This window comes from Gadus morhua, chromosome 6 (assembly GCF_902167405.1).
Source record: "Gadus morhua chromosome 6, gadMor3.0, whole genome shotgun sequence".
Classification (NCBI taxonomy): domain Eukaryota; kingdom Metazoa; phylum Chordata; class Actinopteri; order Gadiformes; family Gadidae; genus Gadus; species Gadus morhua.
Genome location: NC_044053.1, coordinates 7500986 through 7524412, shown reverse-complemented (window position 1 = coordinate 7524412; position 23427 = coordinate 7500986). Strand labels below are relative to the sequence as shown.

General features: G+C 46.1%; 2 protein-coding genes, 1 long non-coding RNA gene and 1 other non-coding gene across 4 annotated transcripts in view; 2 read left to right on the top strand and 2 right to left on the bottom strand.

The window, feature by feature from the left end:
- The window catches only part of niban2b (niban apoptosis regulator 2b), a 30425-nt gene extending 10604 nt beyond the window's left edge, over positions 1-19821 (top strand). The window contains exons 3-15 of the mRNA XM_030359663.1: positions 78-206; positions 1069-1174; positions 2681-2848; positions 8914-9029; positions 10996-11100; positions 11444-11606; positions 12449-12636; positions 13303-13458; positions 15277-15390; positions 15765-15872; positions 16979-17090; positions 17497-18210; positions 18372-19821. Of these exons, the coding sequence (XP_030215523.1) occupies positions 78-206; positions 1069-1174; positions 2681-2848; positions 8914-9029; positions 10996-11100; positions 11444-11606; positions 12449-12636; positions 13303-13458; positions 15277-15390; positions 15765-15872; positions 16979-17090; positions 17497-18210; positions 18372-18523 (2331 nt within the window). The 3' untranslated portion in view covers positions 18524-19821. The remainder of the gene's footprint in view (positions 1-77; positions 207-1068; positions 1175-2680; positions 2849-8913; positions 9030-10995; positions 11101-11443; positions 11607-12448; positions 12637-13302; positions 13459-15276; positions 15391-15764; positions 15873-16978; positions 17091-17496; positions 18211-18371) is intronic.
- trnak-uuu (transfer RNA lysine (anticodon UUU)) lies at positions 15035-15107 on the bottom strand. The gene has a single exon. It is a non-coding gene; the product is annotated as a tRNA-Lys (tRNA).
- The window catches only part of LOC115546077 (uncharacterized), a 9971-nt gene continuing 5485 nt past the window's right edge, over positions 18942-23427 (bottom strand). The window contains exon 2 of the long non-coding RNA XR_003977187.1: positions 18942-19089. This is a non-coding gene — a long non-coding RNA (uncharacterized LOC115546077). The remainder of the gene's footprint in view (positions 19090-23427) is intronic.
- npdc1b (neural proliferation, differentiation and control, 1b) overlaps positions 20431-23427 on the top strand; it is a 21152-nt gene continuing 18155 nt past the window's right edge. The window contains 1 exon segment of the mRNA XM_030359706.1: positions 20431-20874. Within this exon segment, the coding sequence (XP_030215566.1) occupies positions 20766-20874 (109 nt within the window). The 5' untranslated portion in view covers positions 20431-20765.

Sequence of the window (23427 nt, the reverse complement as noted above, 5' to 3'; positions counted from 1 at the left end):
ATCCAGATTTTTTTTACTTCTCACTCTACTATTTTCTAATTGTGTGTGTGTGTATGTCTGTGCTTTTGCATGTGCAGGTTCCTCTGGAGAACCGGTGTATCTTCTCTGGGGCATTGTTCCAGTACCTGGAGGAGAACAGGAAGTGGAGGAACCGTTTCCTCTTCATCCCAGACTCCTACAGCATCAACTACTATGACAGCAAGGCGGTGAGGAAGCGCAACAACATGTGTTTTTAGTGTGTTCCATATGGGATCAACACAATGTGGCTTGTTTGACCGCTTTTCGGCTGTCTGAGTGAAAAATTCCTGTTTGTGGTAAAATGTTTCCAAAGTCAGCCAATAAAGGGACCACCATTTGCAAGCATACCCAACAGAGCCGTACGGTCTCAACAAAGTTATAGTGATTTGAGATTCATTGGCCCTTATGCACCTAGCGGGCATTTCGGTTGGTTGGGCGGGTACACATTCTAGAATCTTTTGAAACCAGGACAGGTTAATGGTTTATTTTTAGTTCTGCATTCCGTTTTCCCAGCATATAGAACACATTCCCATTGAGTTGTCATGGTGTTCTCACAGATTCTAAAAGGTTTACCAACCCAGCTAAGCAATATGGTCGCTAGGTGACAAAAGTCTATAATCATACTAGATGGTCAGAAAAGTACCATGTATGAAGCTCTTTAGCGTGTCTCTAATGGTTTGTCTCTTAATGTGTCATAAATATGATTTCCCATCCATATTTCAAATCCAACGTCATGAAGCTGTAAAAGAGGCTTTTCTTTTAAAGTTAAAGTCTGAGAATGTAGGTTACTCAAAGACCCACCAAACAGCTGTATACTAAAAACTCTGAATCCTTGTTTCTGATTTGTTAATCTCTGTCCAGACTCTTGTCTCTCTATTCTGATTGGGTGAACTCTCCACTCATCTCTCTGTTCTTATTGGCTGACCTCCCCCCTCACATCTCTCTGTTCTTATTGGCTGAACTCTCCCCTCATCTCTCTATGTTCTTATTGGCTGACCTCTCCCCTCCTCTCTATCTGATTGGTTTAGCTGTGTCTCTGTTCTCTTCCAGTCCCATGACCGAGGCCTGCAACCCAAGGGGACCCTGAGCTGTGCGGGATACAAAGTGCTGACCTCCATGGAGCAGTACCTGGAGCTGGTGGCCAACAGCCTACCAGGTGAGACCCTGGGAGGGGCGGGGGGGAAACGGCCTACATGCTGAGACCTTTGAGAGAAGGCGGGCGAGATGGGTGTCCCTGGGTTGGGTTGGGGGGGCACTTCAGGTGTGCTTGAGTACAGTATCATGCAGGTCTACAAATAATGGAAGCAGTAATATTATTAGCAAAAAAACTTTTCTTCACTTCTTGAGCGGACGTTTTAGAGAAGAGTGTACCGAAGAGTTCACAACTGAATCTATTGAGCGCAAGGACACCAACTGCTCCAGTAGTTTCACGTGCAGTACTACCTGCAGCCCATGGAAGGAAACAGGAAGTGAGAATGGAAGGAAGGAAGATGGTTGGAAAGAGGTGATAGCGCGCAGAAGAAGCACAAGTTAAGAGAACGAAGAAGAGAAAAACAGGGTGACAACGGAGGGAGGATTACATAACAGGTTGATGAAGATGTTTCTTTAAGCTGGTGTGTGTGTGTGTGTGTGTGTGTGTGTGTGTGTGTGTGTGTGTGTGTGTGTGTGTGTGTGTGTGTGTGTGTGTGTGTGTGTGTGTGTGTGTGTGTGTGTGTGTGTGGAACAAGGGAAGACAGGGAGGGGGAGGAACTGCGGGCCCCTCCTCTGGGTGACAGCCCTTCTAAATGTCACGTCTAATCCTTTGAACACCATTATGGAGTTCTCTCCGCCTGAGGCTATTTTATTCACCCTGACTACGTGTGTGTGTGTGTGTGTGTGTTGCATGGTATACCGATACTGTAACCGTATCACAATTCCCTGCCATTGAAACTGTACAATACCCCATTTTTAAGTACCGGGACCTTAAGAATGAGTGTGTCTTAATCTCCTATGAGTGGCTTCGATGTGCGACCAGGACAGTGCTGTGTGCTGCGCTTTGTATCCACTCCCTGCAGGTATTGTCGGCCAACAATTGTCATTAGTTATGTTTTTTTCTCATATGTATGCTAGCTTTCTTGGGAGTACAAGATGCATTTCTGCGGGGGGGGGGGGGGGGGGGGGGGGGGGTAATTACAGTTCATGTTCCACCATGACTTTATTTTACCCAATCAATATAATCGAGATTCAAAAATCGTATGCGTTGTGAGTCTTTTCCTTGTCCCTCATTGTCAACAAGGTTAAAAGGCATTTAATGTGTCTTACACATGTTATAATATTGTACAGATGCTACAGTACTTCATTCTAACTCTTAAATAGATCTGGTATCTGGCACCAGTACAGATAACGGCCACAGCACAGGGAGCGCACATTTTGGTGCTCATATTTGTAGTGCGACCAAAGGAAGAAGTGAAAGTATATATTCCACTTAGCAAAGCACACAGTGTGTTAACATAGTCAGCTGTATTCTTTTTCTCTTACTCACGAATATTACTATAATAAATTTTATGCAAAAGAAAAACACAATTCTGTGCCTGTGCCAACACGTCTGTTTTTTTGGGGTCGACTCCGAGTCAAAGCACACTGTGCAGGTGTTCAATATGTTTGTCTTGCTGTTTGTCTCCAGGCGTGAAGGCCAAAGTGGGGAGCGCTCCCTTCCTGAAGGTGGCGACCCAGTTCCCCCTGATCCTTTGGCATCCATACGGACGCCACCTCTACTTCTGCGTGGGGACGGAGAAGGAACAGGACAAGTGGCTCGCCGTCTTCCAGGACTGTGTACGACACGCCAACGATGGTGAGATCAATTGCAAATGCATTTGAATGTTTTCAAATTTATTTAAAGGTGCAGTGTGTAGGACTTAGTGGCATCTAGTGTTGAGGTTGCAGAATGCAACCAACTGAATACACCCCCACCCCCCTTCCTCACATCATCTCCCTCCACCTCAAACATGACGTAGAACAAGCTAGGTGGCCTGTAGGGTGTAGGTGTACTACCAAAATGAGCTCATCGTCTATGATAGCGCAGTAATCCAAGTGTCCAGTGATGAGGTTCCTTGATAGATTTATGCATACATTTAGATATTCAGCCTGTAATACAGTACTGTTAAGGCGCACTCACACTAGGCAAGTTTGTCTGTTCCGTGCTGCAGGAAGATTCAGCACGATTCCCCCCCTCCCCACTCCCCCCGCTGGCCCGTGGTCACACTGCTCCCAAAGGCCGTGGCCTGGGCACGATTGCGCCTTCATACATACGTCATCACGTCGTGATACGATAAATACGTCATCGCCAAGCGTGGTGTCCAGCTGCGACTGAATGCTGTCGTCGGCCCAAATTTCAAGTAAACACTCGACTTCACTACCGCACCAACGTAAACCCACTCGTGAACCGCTTGCCGCCATTGTTTAAAATTATTGTTGTGGGGAAGAAGGGCATGGACCTAAAGGAAGAAGGGTCGCGCAAGGACTACATCATCCAGCTCACGTTGCGTATCCGCGTGTGTGCGCGTCATCTCATTAGCATCTGTACTTTGGCCACGGCACACCTCTCCCAAGTGTGCCGTGGCCAAGGGGCCGTTCCGTGCTGGAATACGGATGGCGTGGTCACACTAGCCAAACGTTCTAGACTTTAGTATGCAAATGAGCTCGGGCACGGGGCCGCGGCCCTAGTGTAAGTGGCCCCTTACTCATGCTTTACAAGTAAGAAAGCATTCCTAAGATGCGATGAGATGGCATACTCTGTAGAGTCGTTTCTTCGTTCTTGGATATTGTAGAAACCTTGCAACATGCCATTTGAACAAAGGGAGTGGTAAGGGTCGGTTCGGATCAGTTATAGGAGGTGCTTTTATTGATGACATTAGATAAATCATTATCGATCAGCATTTAGTACAGATATGTCCAGGTCAATTCTATGTTAAGAGCTAGTTTAAATGTTATGTGTTGCAACTTTTAGTTCGCTAAAAAAATAAGTGCATAACGACAAATTTTGGAGGTTTACTGTCCTTGGGTCATAGTCAGATGATCCTACATCCGCTTTCCAATATTCGAAAAACAGGGACTTCATCTCTTTAAACAAGTTCCGGTTTGTTCAGCATGACTACAAAATGCCCATTGCGCAATTTCATGTTCTAAGATTAAAAACTTATATTACCATAGTAAGCCTTCTGGGAATAAGTGGAGGGTGTGCAATTCTGTGAGGGCAAGAACCTACATGTCTGAAACATTTTAAAGTTCTGTGAGGTGGTTGGAGAAGAACGGGTAGAACTGTGTGTGTTTAACTTACTGACTGGCATTTTATTTTATTGGTTAGGATGTTAAATGCGAAATGCGGTTTCGCTACAAATCAAGGAGACTTTTGTTGCAGTAATTCCACTGTGACGACCCGGCCAAAACATGTCAATGTGGCTTCATGCTTCCCTTGTGAGGTTTGCTCCTTGTAGTTCCTCTTTAGCTGTTTAGGTTTCCATCATACTCCCTCCTATACATCACATGGATTAAAGTACACCGAGGGCTTGAGATGTCGATATTTTTTTAATGCAGCCCTATAGAGGGTTTTATTCACGCTTTCTCAATCTTCCTGGCTCTTTATCTGTATCTGTATTATCTTTCTCTTTCTCCATCTCTCTTTCTTGTGTGTGTGTGTGTGTGTGTGTGTGTGTGTGTGTGTGTGTGTGTGTGTGTGTGTGTGTGTGTGTGCGTGTGCGTGCTTGACCAAAGATGGTGAGCAAGAGGGGACACCACCACACTCATCACCACCACCTCCCCCTCTCTCTTTGAATTGCTCCTACCTCCTCCTCCACCTCCCCCAAACTCCTCCAATACCTTTAGCAGCAGCACCACCAACTACTCAAATACCACCTCTCTCACCTCCGCCTACTCAGCCTCCTTCTCCTCCATTCCAACGTCACACTTCCCAATTAAATGGCTTCTTTCCAAGTGTACCATAAGTCACCCAATCTGGGAGTTTGGACGAGGCAGGCAGGAGGGAGGTAAGAGAGAAAGGGGAGTGCTACCTTTCAACACATCACTTTGTCTAGTCATTCTTGGTCAGCGATGGGCCCTGATTTCTCCTGCTCTTAAAAACGCACTGCAATTCGCTTCTGGTAGTTCTAAGCAGTCATTGTGTGCTTTTAAATACACTGAAGCAAGTAACGAAAAAAAGCCCTGTAACTATGAGATAAACATGACTCGTTTTGGTGGTACACGCTAACCTTCTGTCATGCTAAGTTGCTATCCGGTTAGCGCTCAGCACACTCTCATCACTGCTTTCCCTAAAGCTAAGCGCAATAACAATGTGCTACACAGGACAGGTTTTGGTAAAAGCCATTGACACACACACACACACACACACACACACACACACACACACACACACACACACACACACACACACACACACACACACACACACACACACACACACAGAGACAGACACACAGAGAGACAGACACACAGAGAGACAGACACACAGAGAGACAGACACACACACACAGAGACAGACGCACACAGGGTGGATTTCTGGTCCACCCTCTAGTGGAGTACTTTTCCCGTTGTTACAGTTGTTGAAAGATGTTTAAAGGACATTGAACTATGTTTGGGTGAAGGCAGCCCAAGTACTTTTCCATAGTTTTGATAGTTGGTTTCCTCTGTACTGAAGTTGAGGTGCATGTAATCATGTTAAACAGAACTGTTAGAGAATGCAGAACAGTTAAAAGGTGTGCGAGAGAAGCGGAGCCACGGTGTGACCGACCTGACATAATCACCATCTTTGTTCCCCACGCGGAGCCGGAGCTCCTCGCTAGAACTGTTTACTCTGCAACGACAGAGGGCTTACTTAGTGGCTCTGGTGCCTCCTGAGAGTTTCCTTGCAGAACTGCACTCATGTCGTTCCTCCCTCCCAGCACGCAGTGGGGACTTATGGTTGAATCCCAGGGAGATGGTTTGTATTTCCCTTCACCAACTATGCTCACAGATCCATAAATGCAGGCAGCGGCAGGACCCACAGTGTTCTTCAACACTTGGCATGTGATGTACTGTAGACGTGTCTATTTTCGTGCATCGGTTATTTAATCTTTGCTTCTTTCAGAAAATAACTCTTACAGAGCACGTCACCTTTGTTGGCAGATATTCACTTGAAATGGTTACAAATGCGACACTACAAAGGACTTTCTTTGCCAGGAATACAAACTCTGAATATAATTTAAGAATGTTAATGATGTAATGTATTAACATTTAAAATGAACTGTGTGTGCAAATACGCAGTATGTCCTCGTGTTCTAAATGGGTTTACCGGTGTTTAGAAACCTCACTTTAGATTAATTAGTGAGTCTTTGGTGGGTAATGGAGCCCGCAGACAGTTACTCTGGGGCTTGTATTAAAAGCCTTCAGACAGCTGTGGAGCAGTCGCTTCAGATATTTATAAACATCTGAGATGTAACATCTGGAATGACTATTGGCAACACATGATAAGAGGCAAATCCTTCTATTTACAGTAGGTTTCTTGAAAATAATTGATGTCCTAATCGGGAGATTGGATAGTTGTGTAGCTTTGGTTTGACTCGTAGCTCAAAGGTTGTGTGTTCGAACCCAAATCCACCGGGAGTCACTTTTGCTGACTTTCCGCTGAAGTCGTAAACAAAAAGGAATAAGTGTCCTTAAAAGGTTTAGTGAGGGAGTTTTTGTCATCATACAGAATGTAAGAAAATTCTGTAGCATTACTCAAAATACGTGTGTGTATGTGACACAGAGGGTGTGATTTCAAATGCCAGAGGTGTCTTTACACCGGGAGCAGGTTGCCACATATCCGGCCAATCATTCAGAAGATAGGCAGGGTGACTGGCAGGTAGAAATGAGGTCCCCATGAAGGTGTGGTCGTCCTGTTCATTAAGGGGCGCTGTGTGACTCATTGTGCAAACACTTGCTAGCGCAGATCTCTGGCCAGAGTTCAATATAGAGAAACTATTTCACAAGGTATTTCCAATTTTTGTTAATCATCAAACACACTCATTCTGAGCCTCTGTTTTTGGGGCCGAAAGGCTGAAAAGAGGAAGTGATCCTTTCATTGACCAACAACACAGCGTTTCATTGACCTTGCTAAAGTGTGGGAGAACCAAACAGCCGCCGTTGCCCGGGACAACGGTTCCTGTGTTTTGCTGGTCCTCACGTTGCATGTTTGGTTATTTCAGCTTGTTACGATGTCGTGAGGTGTGCTTTGGGAGGGGCTGCTGGTAGTGTGTCTCGGACACTGAAACGCTCAGTGTGCTGTTTAAAGTTCAGGTACTAAAGTTAGAGTTGGTCACAATTGTGCGACCAAACCCTAAAGAAAATTGTATTCTGATCCAGAATACTTTTTTAAAGTACCAATCTCGAACACAAAGTACAGCAAGGCAAGAGAACATGTAAAAAAATATACACATACAAACAGTACAATATGCATAAAAATATATACATGTCTACAACATAATGTTATGGCTAGAAAGTGAATGTTTTTATGAGTGGGTTAGTTGTAGAGAATTATAAAGCTTTCAATTAGGTTGGATGCATATAAAATCTATTATCCGTATTTTCTCTTTGTCCTTATCTCCAATGCACACACACACACACACACACACACACACACACACACACACACACACACACACACACACACACACACACACACACACACACACACACACACACACACACACACACACACACACACACACACACACACACACACAGTGCTATCTTAAGGGGCTACGATTTCCTGTCTGTGATAACTGCCCTATTCAGAATGCACACAGGCTCATACACTTACTGGCTGTGTCATAGCTACATTTCAACCCTCTCTACCCTAATGTAGAGCCTGTTTAGCTTTCTGAATCACAGTTGTCTAATTCTAACTCGCAACTGAAAACACCTTCGTACAAACATTATAATTGAAAAAGCCCCACGGAGCGAATTGTTGAAACATCCTCTTACGTGTCTGACTTTGTTCTCTTTAACTAATCTTTACGTAAACGTTGTGCCCAAAAACGTTAGCGTGTTTGTACAGCAGACGCAGAGCAAACATCACGCTAATTTCATGTGACGTGATTATCAATTATGATCTAATACTTTTAAGGAAGAACTTTTGAATCCACTTCCCCTAAAACCCACATTCATTGCTGTTTGTAGGCGTCTCCATGATAACCCCCTAAAACATAAGTTTCCCTAAACCGGTCACTGTACGGAGCAGCACTGTATACTTCTGCTAGTTGTATTCCATGGCAACCTTCAACACAACAGGCATTCAGAGATTACATTTGAAAAATGTTTTTTTGAAAAAAAAAAAAAAAGTTTCACTTAAAGTAACGAAGGAGGGTCAATTCAAGAACAGATTCGTCTCCATGACTCTGCCACCGTAACACGTCGATGGATTAGTGATTATGTGCAGTCCCACAGGACGTGTCATATGTTGGCAGTTAAAAAATGGACGGATAAATCCGTAACAGGAATATCTTAATCTTTGCTCATGAAACCACAGTCCTGCTTCTCTTTTCTGCTGCTATCAATCATGTTGGCGGATGAAACTGCATAGTGGAGAAAAGCAACACATGTTGTTTTTGAGTTTTTTACCAGGAGTTATTAGCGGGGGTCAATGGGTGAACCTGCTAGTTCGCTAAGCGCATAAGAGACATCCTATAGTGTATTAGTGACCATGTTTAACTCTGACCTGTGGTAATACCAGCTTTCCCCATCTGTTTCAACCCATTTTCCTCCTGTCGTGTCCAAAAAGGCCAAAACATGTCTTTATACATGAATAACGAGTGTTTGAGCAGGCAGAAAATGGGTCACATAATAGGGTTAGGGTGTGACTTTGTGTTTCCTTTCTCTCGGCAGGTTTGTCAGAGGAGAGCAGGGTTCAGACCCCAGCCTTCACAGACTCTGTGCGTCTCTTCCGGCAGGCCAAGGGCCAGTACGGTACCTGGGACATGATGTGTGGCGGGCACCCGCAGGTGAGCAGCTCGTCCTCTCCAACCGGAGGGTCGCCGGTTCGATTCTCCAGTTGTGTGTGCGTGTGCGTGTGTGTGTGTGTGTGTGTGTGTGTGTGTTCAAATATAAAAGAGCCCAGGATATATGTAACATTTTACTAGATTCCATGTTATATATAGAATCTGACCACATTACTGAGACGACTTTATGTTTCCAAGGTATCCACTGGTTTCACACCTTCACTTATTTATGCCCTCTGTGTCCTGAAGGGTAAACAGGGATTCCTGAATAGTTTGGGATCAGTCAGGTTGCACCAGGTAGCACCACAGCCAGGGTGAACAGGGATGCCTGAATAGATTGGCATCAGTCAGGTACAGTGTTTGTAATAACTCTGTTTAAAAGAACGGGGTTAGGTAACGCCGTTATTTTTTCAGTAACGGTGTAATCGAACTAATTACTGTTTCCGTCATTACAACACCGTTACCGTTACTGTATGTTAAATGCGGTTCGTTATTATGAATTGATTGAATAAACTGCGTAATCCGAACGCACCCCTGGCTCCAACACAAACTGCTAGTGAGGCGACCGGGTGGGTTAACAACGAGATAAGCGATTATGATTGGCTAAGGCAGAGTCATGTTTCATGGTAGCCAATCGGAGCCAGTGGTTTTACACACAAGCCAGGACATGCGCGCCACACACACACACACACACACACACACACACACACACACACACACACACACACACACACACACACACACACACACACACACACACACACACACACACACACACACACACACACACACACACACACACACACACACACACCAAACAAATATGATGAAGCAGCAGAAATGGCGAGTCCGGAGCAATCCAATGAAAAGTTGGCATTTTCTGTAGTATTCGGCAGATGTTCCACAGCCTTTGCAACCAAGCCAATTAAACTTCAGTTGGATGTTTATCAGGGCCTTGAATTGGCAGTTCAACCATTTAACACATTAAGGCCAAGTGAAAACTGCTCATAAAAATCTGAATTCTTTGACATATAGCAACTTTTTTTTTTACAGTAACGCAAATAGTTACTTTCCCTGGTAACTAGTTGCTTTTATTATAGGAGTATTTCAGTTACTAACGCAGTTACTTTTTGAAACAAGTAGTGAGTAACTAAAACTAATTACTTTTTTAAAGTAACGTTCCCAACGTTAGGTAGCACCACAGTCCCTAGGCACACACTGCTGCCTCTTCCCGACCGGTTCACCTCGCTCCTCAATCTCTTTAATCCATGGAAAAAAAAACGTAAAGATTATTCCACCTGTTGTTGGGAACAGCCTGCGGTATCTCTATATTGTTGGAGCTTGATATGTTATCTACGACTGTTTAGTTTACAGTCCTTGGGCCGTGAAATGGAATTACTTCACATGGCCATCTTTGAGTGCGTTGTTCTCAATGACTTGAGTGAATAGGTTTGAAGAGGTCAGCTTTTGAGAAGCATCCAGGGAGTGACACTGATGGAACTAATATATAAAGATTAAAGATAATTCTTCTGACGTGTTAAGATAACTTTTTCAGTATATTTTTTTGTGTAGAAGTTTATATATGTGGATGTGCATAACCACACGGTCATGCAAGTGAGCACACTTGCATTGGCATTGGTTTGGTTTTGATCTCCGTTAGGCGCCTTTTCCACAGGGAGCTGTCATGTGTGCACACATACAAACAAAGCCACACCTAGCGACACACACACAAAAACCACACCCACCCCCGTACACGCCTACAAACACACACCAAGTCACACCTTACTAACACAACCACTGTTCAAACACCGACGTGTCTTTGTGTACTGTACAGTACTGTATACGTGTAAATGTATGTGTAAAACTACGGGATGTGTCCGCTTGGCTTGTGGATCGTGTTGATTTGATCGACGTGTATGTGTTTGTATGTGTGTGTGTTACTGATTCATGTGTCTGTCTGTGTCTGCAGATCCTTTCCAACCTGGTGATGGAGATCCTCCTCCCAGAGATCAGGGACCTCATCTCCCCGCGCCTCAAAGGGAAGATGCACGAGAGGCAGCGCAACTGGATGTTGGTGAGGACAGGCAGGGCCATAATAACCTGCTTCATAGTCACACACTTGGGCCCTGGCCCAATTCTCCCCCTTCCCCTAGATTTGAGCCCTAACCCTAGATTTTGCAAAGTCTCACAAAGGGGTAGGGTGTCCCAATGCTTAAGAAAGCAAGGGGGAGTGCTGTTTTTCCCTTAAAATCATCCCTTGAACGCTACCCAGCTCGGTAGCTGACTTGCAGCTTAAGGAACACAAAGCAAGTGTTCTTGTTAAGGGAGGAGAAATGGGACTGTGCCATAGTCTGTCTATGTGTGAATGGGAATTTCCAGGTTCTGACAGGGGTGTGTGTGTGTGTGTGTGTGTCCAGATCAGTGACGCGGTGTACAGCCTGGTGCAGCGGCAGTGTGAGGCGCAGTTCCGTGCGCTGGAGCAGCGATGCGAGGCGGGGCGCCCCCTGTTGGAGGCCTCCATCCGCACAGACATGGACCAGATCATCACCTCAAAGGAGCACGTCACCAACAAGATCAGAGGTCAGATGAACACCCTGCAGGTCATGTAGCGCTATGGCTAAGGCAGCGTCGCCGCTTTCCCAGTCCAGCAGCCAACGCAGCTAATTCAGCACGGTAGCAATTGCAGCTAACGCAGTGCTGTAGCTAATGTCTCACTGCATTGCTGTGCTGCAACTAATGCAACACAGTTGCGCGCCCTGTCAATGTTATGCTTTCTTTAAGGCCGGGGCCTGCCTTGAGTGGATATCCTTCCCTTCGAATCTCAATGTGTCTCTGTGTGCATAACCAAATGTTACCTCATCTAACCTCAATGCCATGTGTCAATCCTTTGTTCTGGTTGATTGGCAGATGAAACTGGTGTTGCACATTCACAGTTTCTGTTACCAACTCTTAATACTTTTATTAGTAGCCAGACATTTTGTGAGCATGATCAGAATGTGATCCTTAAAGAACACAATACTGCCCAGCACACGCCCAGCTTTTAGAAACAATGCTATGTAAACGAAGTCGTCCTGACATACCTCGGGCATGCCACATGGTGAGTCATAGACATTTGATTGGTTTGTCTTATTTTTGATGCGAGAGTCCGCTTTACTGCAAGAACATCGTAAGGCTTTAAATGTCAAAATGCAACAGAATCAGGAATGCGTTTTTATTGCAGTTCACGTACAAAATTGCAATTTGAGATTCATCCCTGTGCAGACGTACAAGCATAAAAAGCAACTGTGCAGGATATGAAATCCATCGTCTTATGTGTTAACAACACCCACCACCCAGAAGCACCGGCATTGCCGGTGTTCATGTAGAGGTTCACCTGGGAGAGCCAGACCCTGACCCAAGCTCCTCTGCCCCTGTCTCCCCAGGCGTGGTGCTGTCCAAGGCGGACAAGCTGCTGAAGGTGAGCATCCAGCCCTACATCAGCTCCATCCTGGAGGCGCTGATGGAACCTACCAGCAGAGGCTTCTCGGAGGTCCGGGACGTCTTCTTCCGGGAGCTGGTGGACATGAGCAAGAACGCCGTCAATGAGGGCACCAAGGAGACGGTGGCAGAGGTGTGTGGGTTTGTGTGTGTGTGCGTGTGCGTGTGTGTGCGTCAAGTATTTCACAATACTTGGATATAAGGATCTGAAACCCAGCGAGCATCATGCTAATGTGCGTTCCTTCAGCGTTGGCGTTATGGCCGGTAAACGTAAATGAATGGAACACCCTTCACTGCCTGCGCTGCAAAAACTATACCAAACTGAGAACCGTGAACGCAAGACCGTGATACATCTTTGTCACCAAGGAAAATAATTTCCATTCTTAGTTTACCAATTGCGTGCATGTGCATGACTCATGGAGGATTTATAAGAGTTCCTGGTAACCATGCTGGAGACATGAGTCACCTACGTATACAGCCTGCTAATATCGTGGTCCACAGTCGTCAGTATTGTTATGTTTCACATGCTGGGAACTGGTGACCAAAAAGCATAATTAGACACTAGGAAGCGTTTGCTTTAGCCAGGACAGCTTGGTACAGATGCCTTTTCAGTCGGCAGTTATATCTAATGTCTAGATCCATCTCTAGGATGGAGGTCATGCATTAAGCATTTATTAAGTAACTGACCTGACATTTCTATCCAAAGTGACACAGAGCGAATCCCACCTTTCCAGTCTGGGATAGACAAAGCGTCATCTTATCTTATCCTTATTCTTCACCTCTTCTCTCGGCCGTCCAGCACATGGACAAGATCTCCATGCTGGCGTTCCACCCGGTGAAGATGCAGAGCTGTTACGAGAAGGTGGAGCGGCTCAGTCTGGACGGCCTGCAGCAGCGCTTTGACGTGTCCAGCCCCTCCGTGTTCGTCCAGAGAGCCCAGATCCTCATGAGAGAGGTGAGGAGATCCGGGGTCAACACGAGGGCCTTTCAATGGGTGACATTTCACTTTGGAGCAGCCAAATATCCAATGCTATTAATCATTAGGTGAACATCGCCCACTCTGGTGAGCTACTGCAATTACACAATGTGGTCACCTTGTTAACTACCTGGGGATCATTTCTGTTTCTGCGGACCGGTTTGGTGGTGTTTGGGGGTGATTTTAACATGTTCAGACACAGAGAAAAAAAAAAAAGATAGAACTACAAGCACAGGTGTGTCTCTTTAAAACAGTGTCATTGTGGCTTCCTTTTCAGACTTTATCCATCTAAAATTTGTTTATTTAAAAAAAATTTTTGGCAAATTGTATCAAAGGAAACTTGACTTGCATGTTTGGAACTCATCCAAGCTTTTCTGTGTCAATCTTTAGGCTTCCTAAAAGAAAGGCTTTCTCCCTAAAGTGCTACTTTACATAATTGTCTGCTAAGTGCCTGACATTAGTTCTGAGTCGGACAGCGAAAAGCTTTAATGTGTTGCTAAAACGCATTGCCACGACAACACTTCTTTTTATACTTTTCCAGATGTTTAGCACCAAGGGCTCAGGCATTCACACACACACAGAGAGAGAGAGAGAGAGAGAGAGAGAGAGAGAGAGAGAGAGAGAGAGAGAGAGAGAGAGAGAGAGAGAGAGAGAGAGAGAGAGAGAGAGAGAGAGAGAGAGAGAGAGAGAGAGAGAGAGAGAGAGAGAGAGAGAGAGAGAGAGAGAGTGTAACCATGGCTGGCTCCTTTCTTTACAGAATGGAACTTGTCTGCGTGGATGGTCTAGATAGGGGGGTGGGCGTCCAAAGTCAGGGTCACTCAGAGTTCATAAACAACGCGTGAACAGGAAACCGTTCAAGGACAACGTTTAGCACCATTTCCTGTCAGAAGAACGAGCTGACAGACAGACAAATTGTTTGATCCAGAACTAAATATTTTTGCGCTGTGTTCCTGTATCAAGTGATAAATGTTATTTTGAGATGAAAAGTTTGTTTTCACTAGGAACTGTAAATTATTTCAGAAAAGTTTCATGTGGTCTGATTCTGACATTGGACAACCAAAAATGGAAAACAATCAATCCAGATTTTTATGGGGAAGTTATTGGATAGTTTGTTTTTAAAACCATGTGAAAAAAGAGTTCTGCAGCACAACAGATGGTGTAGCAGCGTCCTCTTGTGGCTAGGTGGATGTATAGCAGCCACATCATCTGCATAAGTACTGCTTCTGTTCTGGGAAGTCATGGACATATTGATTTGAAGGCATATCCAGAACTACTTCAATCCAAGTATAAAGAACAGATCCGTGTATACCTGCACCAAACAGAAGGATGCTTGAAAATTTACATTACAAAATGACTGACTCAAAATATCTCCAAAAGAATATATACAGACCAATATGTTGTGAATTTTAAGTGGTTGACACTGAATCAGAACATGATTAAAATTGCAATTTTATGATTATAAACAATGAAAGTACATATGTTCTGGCATGCCTGCACTAACTCCGAATAGTATTTTATCCATAAGATCTTCAATATTCCCAGTCGTGGAAAACGCCACCTGAACAGGGACTTGAACCCTGGACCCTCAGATTAAAAGTCTGATGCTCTGCCGACTGAGCTATCCAGGCTCTGGAGGCATGGGATTGTGTGTGTGGATCTGGTTAATTAACAATGACTATCTCTCTCTGTACCCCTGTACCCCCACCCTCTCTGTGTCCGTTGTGTGTGTGTGTGTGTGTGTGTGTGTGTGTGTGTGTGCGTGTGCGTGTCGGTCTGTCTCCGACTTTGTCCCCCCAGCAAATGGACGATGCTGTGTATACGTTTGAGCAGATTCTTCACCAGAGTCTGGAGGCTCAAGGTACAGAGGGTCTCTGTAAGACCATCCAGCGCTGCCAGGACCGTGTAATCAAGGTACTGAAGGAGCCCTCACATGGCCAAGCCCTCCATCATTACGTCCTTCATTCATCACCTCATTCATTTGTTAAATCATGATTAATTCAGTCGTTAATCTGTCCATTCATTCATTGTTTCTTAATGAATGAATTATGAATTATTTCAGTCACCAATTACTTATGGGATTAATGAATTCACTTATGACTCACTGTTCTCTGGATTCTTTCTTCTGAACCCAACTTCTTTCTAACATCTGTAATCCGTGTGTTCTATACCAAACTCCTTCCTTGCATCTGTACGTCTCTGCTCTGTACACTAAACGCCTGTGTATATGTTCTCTGTTCTATACTATTCAACATCTGGACATATTGTGTATGTGTGTTGTCCTGCAGAAGTTTGACTACGACAGCAGCACGGTGAGGAAGAGGTTCTTCAGAGAAGCTTTGCTCCAGATCTTTATCCCCTACATGTTGAAGCAGCTCACGCCATCCTGTTCCTCCGTAAGAACCCTCCTCCTCCTCCTCCTCCTCCTCCTCCTCCTCCTCCTCCTCCTCCTCCTCCTCAGAGGAACCGGCCTAGAACCACATTCATCTTTTTAAGTCGGTCTGTCCATCCATTAGTTCATTCCTTTGTAAGTATCTTCATGCTTGCCCTCATGAGGTCGGCCTGTAGAGCTTTGGCACTGGTAGATCTAGACTAAAGGCCTCATACTAAACACTACATGTCCTCACCACAGTGATTTCAAACCATGGCTATTTATGGTTGCTATTCAACAATAGGAAGCTCAATATGTAAGCCTTTACATATTAGACTATACAGTACAAAATGATAATAATAAATAAAATAAAGAATATAGACAGAAACTACACCCACTGGGGTCATTGTATGCTAATTGTACCGAAATCTCAGTATGTGTGAGCCATGAGTATTTTAATCCTCCATTATCGCGGCGGGTTATTTATAAAGCTCTTTTCTGTGTCAGAATGAGGTCAGTGACATCATCGCGGTGTAATGGATCTACGGGTGCTGTAGTGGGACACACTACGCTACTCAAGTAAAGGAGGCAAAGAACCGCTTTTCCTATAGATACCTGACTGCTTTTCTTTATACGGTAGTATTACGTGTTCTGGTATTCTGTAAATTACTTGGATAAGAGGTGGTAGAAAGCTACATTTAAACTCAAAACAACACACTCTGATTTATTTTGGGTTATTTTAAAAGAAGCCAATATCATTGAAATTGTATTAATACATTTAAAGAAGCTGTAGCTATGATTTAAGAGCTCTACTTTGAGTGTAATTTGTTAAGATTGCCATAACCAGCCGTGAGAGCTATTGATGAGTGAAATGCGCTGAAAGAATATATTTTAGAGATTTATGCGGTTCTATCAGGACAACAATTCCTCCTTGCCTTTCAGTCAATAGTGAGCAAAATGAAACACTTGTCAATGGCTCAGAATCTTAGGAAGGAAGGGAGCAGAGAGGGGGGGGGGCGATGTTTTTAGTCGTTGCTCTTGCTCTTCCACTCTTTTCTGCCCTCTCTCTTGACATCTTGACCGCTTTAAAAGCACACAAATAAATCCGAAATGAATGATCGTTCCTTCCAGGACCTGCCGCGCTTCCAGGAGCTGATCTTCGAGGACTTCACGCGCTTCATCCTGGTGGACAGCATCTTCGAGGAGGTGGTGCTGCACTCCGTCATGAAGGACATCATGACCGGTGAGTACAGTTTTACCTTTGATCCATGACCCGGCCGGTGAAAAGACACGATGCGGTCTACACAAAGCTGTGTGATGTCTGGAGGCGAAGAGAGAGAGAAAAATTAAGAAAAGTGCAAAGAATGTCAATGTCCCTATTTCTTATTTAGTTCTGTACACCAGACCGGTGATCTTCTAATGTATTCAGGCGGTTTACACCAAGTGACCCGCACATGTTTTATGTGCTAATAAATGATCGGTGGTAGTTGACCGTTGGTTAAGTTAAAAGGTAAAAACAATGATTCGAGCAGTTTTTCGTGCAACTAACGATTCAAGCTCATACCGCTAAGGTGTACACATGTAAACATTCTGACGGAGATCATATCAAAACAAACTCCTTGTTCTCCGGTCTTCCCCTCCCACCCCAGCTGTGAAGGACGCAGCGGTCCAGCGCAGACACAACCTGTACCGGGACAGCATCGTGCTGACCAGCAGCGACCCCAACCTGCACCTGCTGGGGGACAACCCCTCCATCGACTGGGCTGAGGAGTACGGGGCCCACGAGGAGGAGCGGGAGGGGGACGGGGAGGGGGAGGAGGGCGGAGCGGACGCTGCCGGCGACGACGGAACGGAGGCCCCGAAGAAGAGGGGGAGGATGAAGCAGGTGGTCTCCATGATCCAGGTGGAGGGCTCCCCCACACTGGCCAACGCGTCCTGCCTGGACGTGCCGGGGGTTGACGGAATACCAGAGGAGGAGGAGGAGGAGGAGGAGGAGGAGGAGGAGGAGGAGGAGGAGGGAGATGACGAGGAACAGAAGGAGGAGGTGGCGGGCGAGGAAAAGGATAAAGAGGGCGGGGTTCCTGCCGGGTCACCAAACGGCGGCTGCAACGGCATCGCCGGGGGTCCGGCAGTTCCGGGCGCCCCCCCCGCCGCTCCGACCGACGGCGGCCCCTCCGAGGAGACCGGCAGCGAGGAGGTCGTTCAGAAGGAGGCGCCCCCCCCCCGCCGCCGGGGGGGGGGGAGCAGCCGTCTGCCCCCCCGGCCCAGAGTGGGGCGCCACCCGCCCTCACAGCAGGCGGCCCGGCGGCGGCGGTGGAGGGGGAGGAGAACGCCGAGGTGGCGCCCGCCGCCGCCGCCGCCGCACAGGAGCCGGCCGACGTCGAGATCGTCACGGTAACGGTCGAGACGCCGCCCACCGCCGCCGACAACGCCGCACGGGAGCCGGCCGACGTCGAGATCGTCACGGAAACGGTCGAGACGGCGCCCGTCCCCAAGGCGCCGCGGGAGAGTTCGGAGGCGCCGCCGCCTCCCCCGGCACCGGTGACCGCCGCCCCAGTGTGTGTCCAGGACACGCCCCCCTCGAGCCCCAAGCCGACGCCCCCCGAGGCCGCCCCCCCCGTCGACGGACCGGGAGCCTGCGACGACCGCCTCCCTCCCACTCCCGCCGGCGGCTGACGGCAAGGAGGCGGAGGACGAGAAGGTGGCTCCTCCCCCCGAACAACCGGACACCACCACGACGGCGGCGGCGGCGGCGGCGGCATCACCAGCCCCCCCGCCGCCGGCGGACTGCGAGGAGGACAAGACGGCTCCTCCCCCGGAGCAACCGGACACCACCACCACCACCACGCCGACGACGGCGGCAGCAGCATCAGCTCAACCCCCGCTGCCGACCAGCGAGGAGGAGGAGGGGGCGGCGCCTGAGTCGCCAAGGCAACAGCCAGAGCTGGAACCCACGCGGCCCAGTGACTCTCAGAGTGCAGAGGAAGACTCTTCCGGACCCTGCAGCCAGTGAGCAAGGCAGTGGGCCCCCCAGCCCGGGGAGGAGGAAGAGGAGCTGGAGAGGATGAGATGAAGATAGATTTTTTTTTTTTTAATAGCATTTTTCAGGGGGTAACAAACAACTCCTACATGCACAGCTTGGTTAATATGCACATGCACTTCACCCACCCATCTGCACTACACACACACACACACACACACACACACACACACACACACACACACACACACACACACACACACTCTACCCTATAGAGGCGTGATGTTGATGCTGTTTGATGGGTAGCGGAGGCTTATTCCGAAGAATATTACACAACCGAAGCGTTTCCATGTATCCGCGTGGTGGGAGCGTGCACGGGCTGAGAGCGTGCACGTGGTCTTGGGTTCTTTAGGGTTTGCAGGAAAAACGTGCAAATAACCCTCCGATTTGTTATCGATATTCTAGTTCGTTTGACTAAATTTTCCTTTAATTTTTTCTCTTGCCTCTCTTTCTGTTTTCCTGTCTCACCCCCCTTCTGTGGGAGAAATTAAGGGTGTTGGAACACACGCAAATAATCCATACACAATGCCTTTTTCGAAATCCTTGTCTGCATCCTCGGTTTCACTGAACTCTTCATCGATGTCAGCACAACAAAGAAGACAAATCGGTCATTCAAAGCCTTGTTGTATAAAGCTCCCAATATCTCGACATCAAACCATTTCCCCTCCACACGCATGAATGACACTATTTTACCCGAGTCGACCCCTTATCGAAGAGATGTTGTATGATATGTATAAATCCCTGGAATGGAACTACAAATCCTTTTTAAAGTCCCCCCTGCCAGACACACTCTCCCTGCTCCTGCTTTATTTATTGTTTTCAAGTGTATTCGTCTCCCCAACCTTTTTGAAAAGCCCACTTTTTAGATATGTTTTACGCTGAATTGTGAATCACCTGTTTATTGATAATAAATAATTATCGATTAAATATACCAGCATGACTGCATTTGTATTTGTTCTTCTTTTGGTTCTTCACAGGCCGTACTGTAGTCAAAGGATGATGAACCTTGTTCAAAAAACATCTTGTTGTTCTGTCGCTCCACAAGGAGTCAACTCGGTCTCCTTTGTATGTTCCTTATCAAGGCTTCTTCCTTCTCCTCTGGTTTGAGGATACTATTTTTATTTCTCCTATTTTTTTTGGAGGACATGGCTTTAAGAGAGATCTGTGAAGTCAGTTGAGAGTGTAGTTGTCACAGAAGATGATAACAGAAATTTGACTTTACCTCTGTCCTATGCAAAGCAGACGGTTGATAGCAATATTACTATCAGAAGTCCAGAGTGTTCCTGTGTTGCAGGTAGTAGTCGGCTATAAGCTACACATATAATAAAGTTAGGCCTATGTGTAGTTGCTGTATGGGGTGAATGTTTCATGTTTTTATATACATTTCGGAATCTTCATTAAGGCTATTGCTATTTTTCTAATTTAGAAATGTGAAGAAGTACTAAATAAATCTTGTTTTATGTTTTGTTGCATTCGATTCCATTGTTGGTGATGTTTTTTTGTAGCCTTAGTTTTTTTTTGAGGGACCACATTGGCAAAGATGACTTCGTGGATGGATGGACACGCCCACGGGTCTCCTCTGCGTGGTGAAGATGAGACGTCGTGACGACACAGTGACGTTTCTCCTCTCATCCAGCCGGGCAACAGCGAAAACACACAAACACACACCGTGTGATCAGAAGCACCTCATCCACAACCAAGCGTCCGAGCCCGATAACCCTCACCATGAATCCTCCAAGAGCCTGCGTGTCCGCTTTGATTTAAAGATTGCTAAACAGGTCTACACCAAGAGGCTTTTTTGAGGACGCTCTTATTTATTTTTTCTTCACGTGGGGTACGCGGCGGAGGAATGGTCCCTGGTGTCCGTGCGTCGCTGCCATGGTAGGAGAGCTCTGCAGGATGCGGTCCTCCGGAGCCGTCCGGCCCGCACTCCTCTCCCGCCTCGCCTTGCTGGCAACGCTGATCCTGGCCAGCGACTGTCTGACGAGTAAGGGAACATATGTCATTAAATAAAAGAGAGTTTGGAAGGGGGTCTAGAGGGAGAGCAGTGGGAAAACTGGGAGAAGTGAACGTGTTAGACTTGATTCAGGGGTTACTGTTGGAGACTATTTCTGTCGTCATTGTTTACAAAATGCGCACCACTAATGTGTCGGGCCCGAAACTGGCTTTTTGTCTTGAACATGCCACTCTTAAATGTTGTTAATGTAAACATGCTGTCGTGGTGTCTTTATATAGCCCACCCCCACCAAGACCATAACACCTGCCCTCCCGTGATATTTATGAATGGCCTCGTATAGTAGCCTGCCTTATTTGGCGCTGTTGCCAAGACATGTGATGTGTTATTGAAGTGGGATACTGTGTTTATTATTCATCTAAAACGTCGATGTCTGATTTGCCTTTTTCATTGGCCTTCACTTGATTAGGAGCTTATTGATTTGGTTAGATGGGTTTGAAAAACACTTGTTCTGCGTCATCGGTGGTTTGGTCTGTATCTGGTGGAGATGGCTTTTATTATGTTTGATGGGTAAATGAGATCACAAAACAGCTCAAATTTCCTGGACAATATCCTGCATCATTATCGTGAAAAACACTCTGCTCAACAACAACAAAAAAGCATGAGTCTGTTTTTTAATCCTGTTCCATGAATGAGTCATGATCAACAATTGATCCGTATATTTTGTCTATAGGCCTATGCCACTAGTTCTGCATAGGGTATGATGGATTTAGAATGTATGGGTACATTGAACCGGGTGAATCGCCAGCCAAATCAACCTCGATCCTGCTCCTGTATTCTGTCACAGTACAGACTGCTGTTTGGGTGAGACTCTGGGCTTCATCCCTAGTAGCTACAGACTACCTGTAGCCATCCTTGAACTAGACGCCCTTAACCCCACCCCCCCCCCAAGGTGCTGCTAACTGAATAACCTCTCATACTAACAGAAAGGGATGTTATTCTCACCCCTTTTTTCACTTGTTGCAACAACATCTCTGGAACACTGAAATTCAAGGGGCAGAAACGTGTCACATGGCTCTTAATGAATCAGAAATCTCCATTTGTTCAAGAATAACATTTCAACCCGTAACATCTTTAAGATCTTGATTTTCAGATATTTATAGTGAAATACAATAAGAATATGTGCCACTAAACTACTTATATTATAGTCCTTGGAATTTTCATTGTAGAGGTAGATGGCTGAAGTAGTGGTACTCCAGACGCCCCTCTGCTGTTATCAGAGCTGGAGGACTGGAGTCTCGATGACCAGAACTTTCCGACACATTCCCCCTGTCAGCTCAAGAGCCCCCTCCCCTCCTCCCCCTCCCCTCCTCCCCCTCTCTCCCATGCCCCTCTTCCTCCCCCTTCCCCTCTCTGTCTCACCCCATCTCCCCTCACCTCCACCCCCTCTCCCACCCTTCTCATCTTCCTACCTCCCCCCCCGTCTCCTTCTCCCCCCCTCTCGTACTCCTTGCCTCCCCCCCCCTCTCCATGTCACCCCTCTTCCCACATCCTCCTCTCCCTGTCAACAAACTATTTTGGAAGGAGACCAAAGTCATTCAACCACTTTCATATTAAAAAACAATACTCATCCTTCTTTTCCTTGCGGGAAAAAATCGATATAACAGAAAGGCTAGCACCATACAGCACATTTTCTCTGCAATTGAAATATGTTCCAAATAAATGTGGTTATAAGCAATTAATCTTAAAATAGGCCCCATATTCAACTTGATGATTTATTTAGTGGACAAAGCCGAGCTGTTGAAATCCCATTCCTGGATCTTTACAGTAACGTAAAAGATAAAGTAAGATATGAAGAAAAAAAAAAAGAAAATGGCCAAACAATCTAATAATGTCAACACATTGGAAAGTACTCAAGAAAGAAGAATATATAGAATGAGAGGGAGGTGGAAACATTGCTATTGGGCTATTGGTTACAATCTCGGATGACGCCCTTCCTGTCTCTCTCTCTCTCTCTCTCTCTCTCTCTCTCTCTCTCTCTCTCTCTCTCTCTCCTTCTCTCTCTCTCTCTCTCTCTCATATATATCATCGGCTGGAGAGATGAAGCAGGTTCATTTACTAAAGCCCAGTCCCTCATAATAATACCATCTGGAAAATGTCTGCCTGTTATATCTGTTCCAGCTGCATTCAATCCCCAAACGTGTGTGTGTGTGTGTGTGTGTGCGTGTGTGTGTGTGTGTGTGTGTGTTCCTTAAGCACCTCTCGCTCTCATTCACTCCTTTCTTCTCTCTGTCCTTCACTGATTACACTCCAGTGTGTATGCGTGTCTTACAGAGAAGATAAACTTTGCGTGTGTGTTTTCCATAACACGTATTGATATCTCAAGGTGTGTGTGTTCTTGTGGGTGGATCTGTGGACCAAGGCAGATTGCAGATTTTTCTTCATATAAAACATTATCTAGTAGTGTCTTAGCTTAACGTCTGCATTGAGAGATGGAACAGATTGTAGTTTATTGTCCCTGGTTGTGAAAGAAATTGGATCTTATAGTCGAGCCAATAGATAAGATAAGAGAACATTATTGTCCAA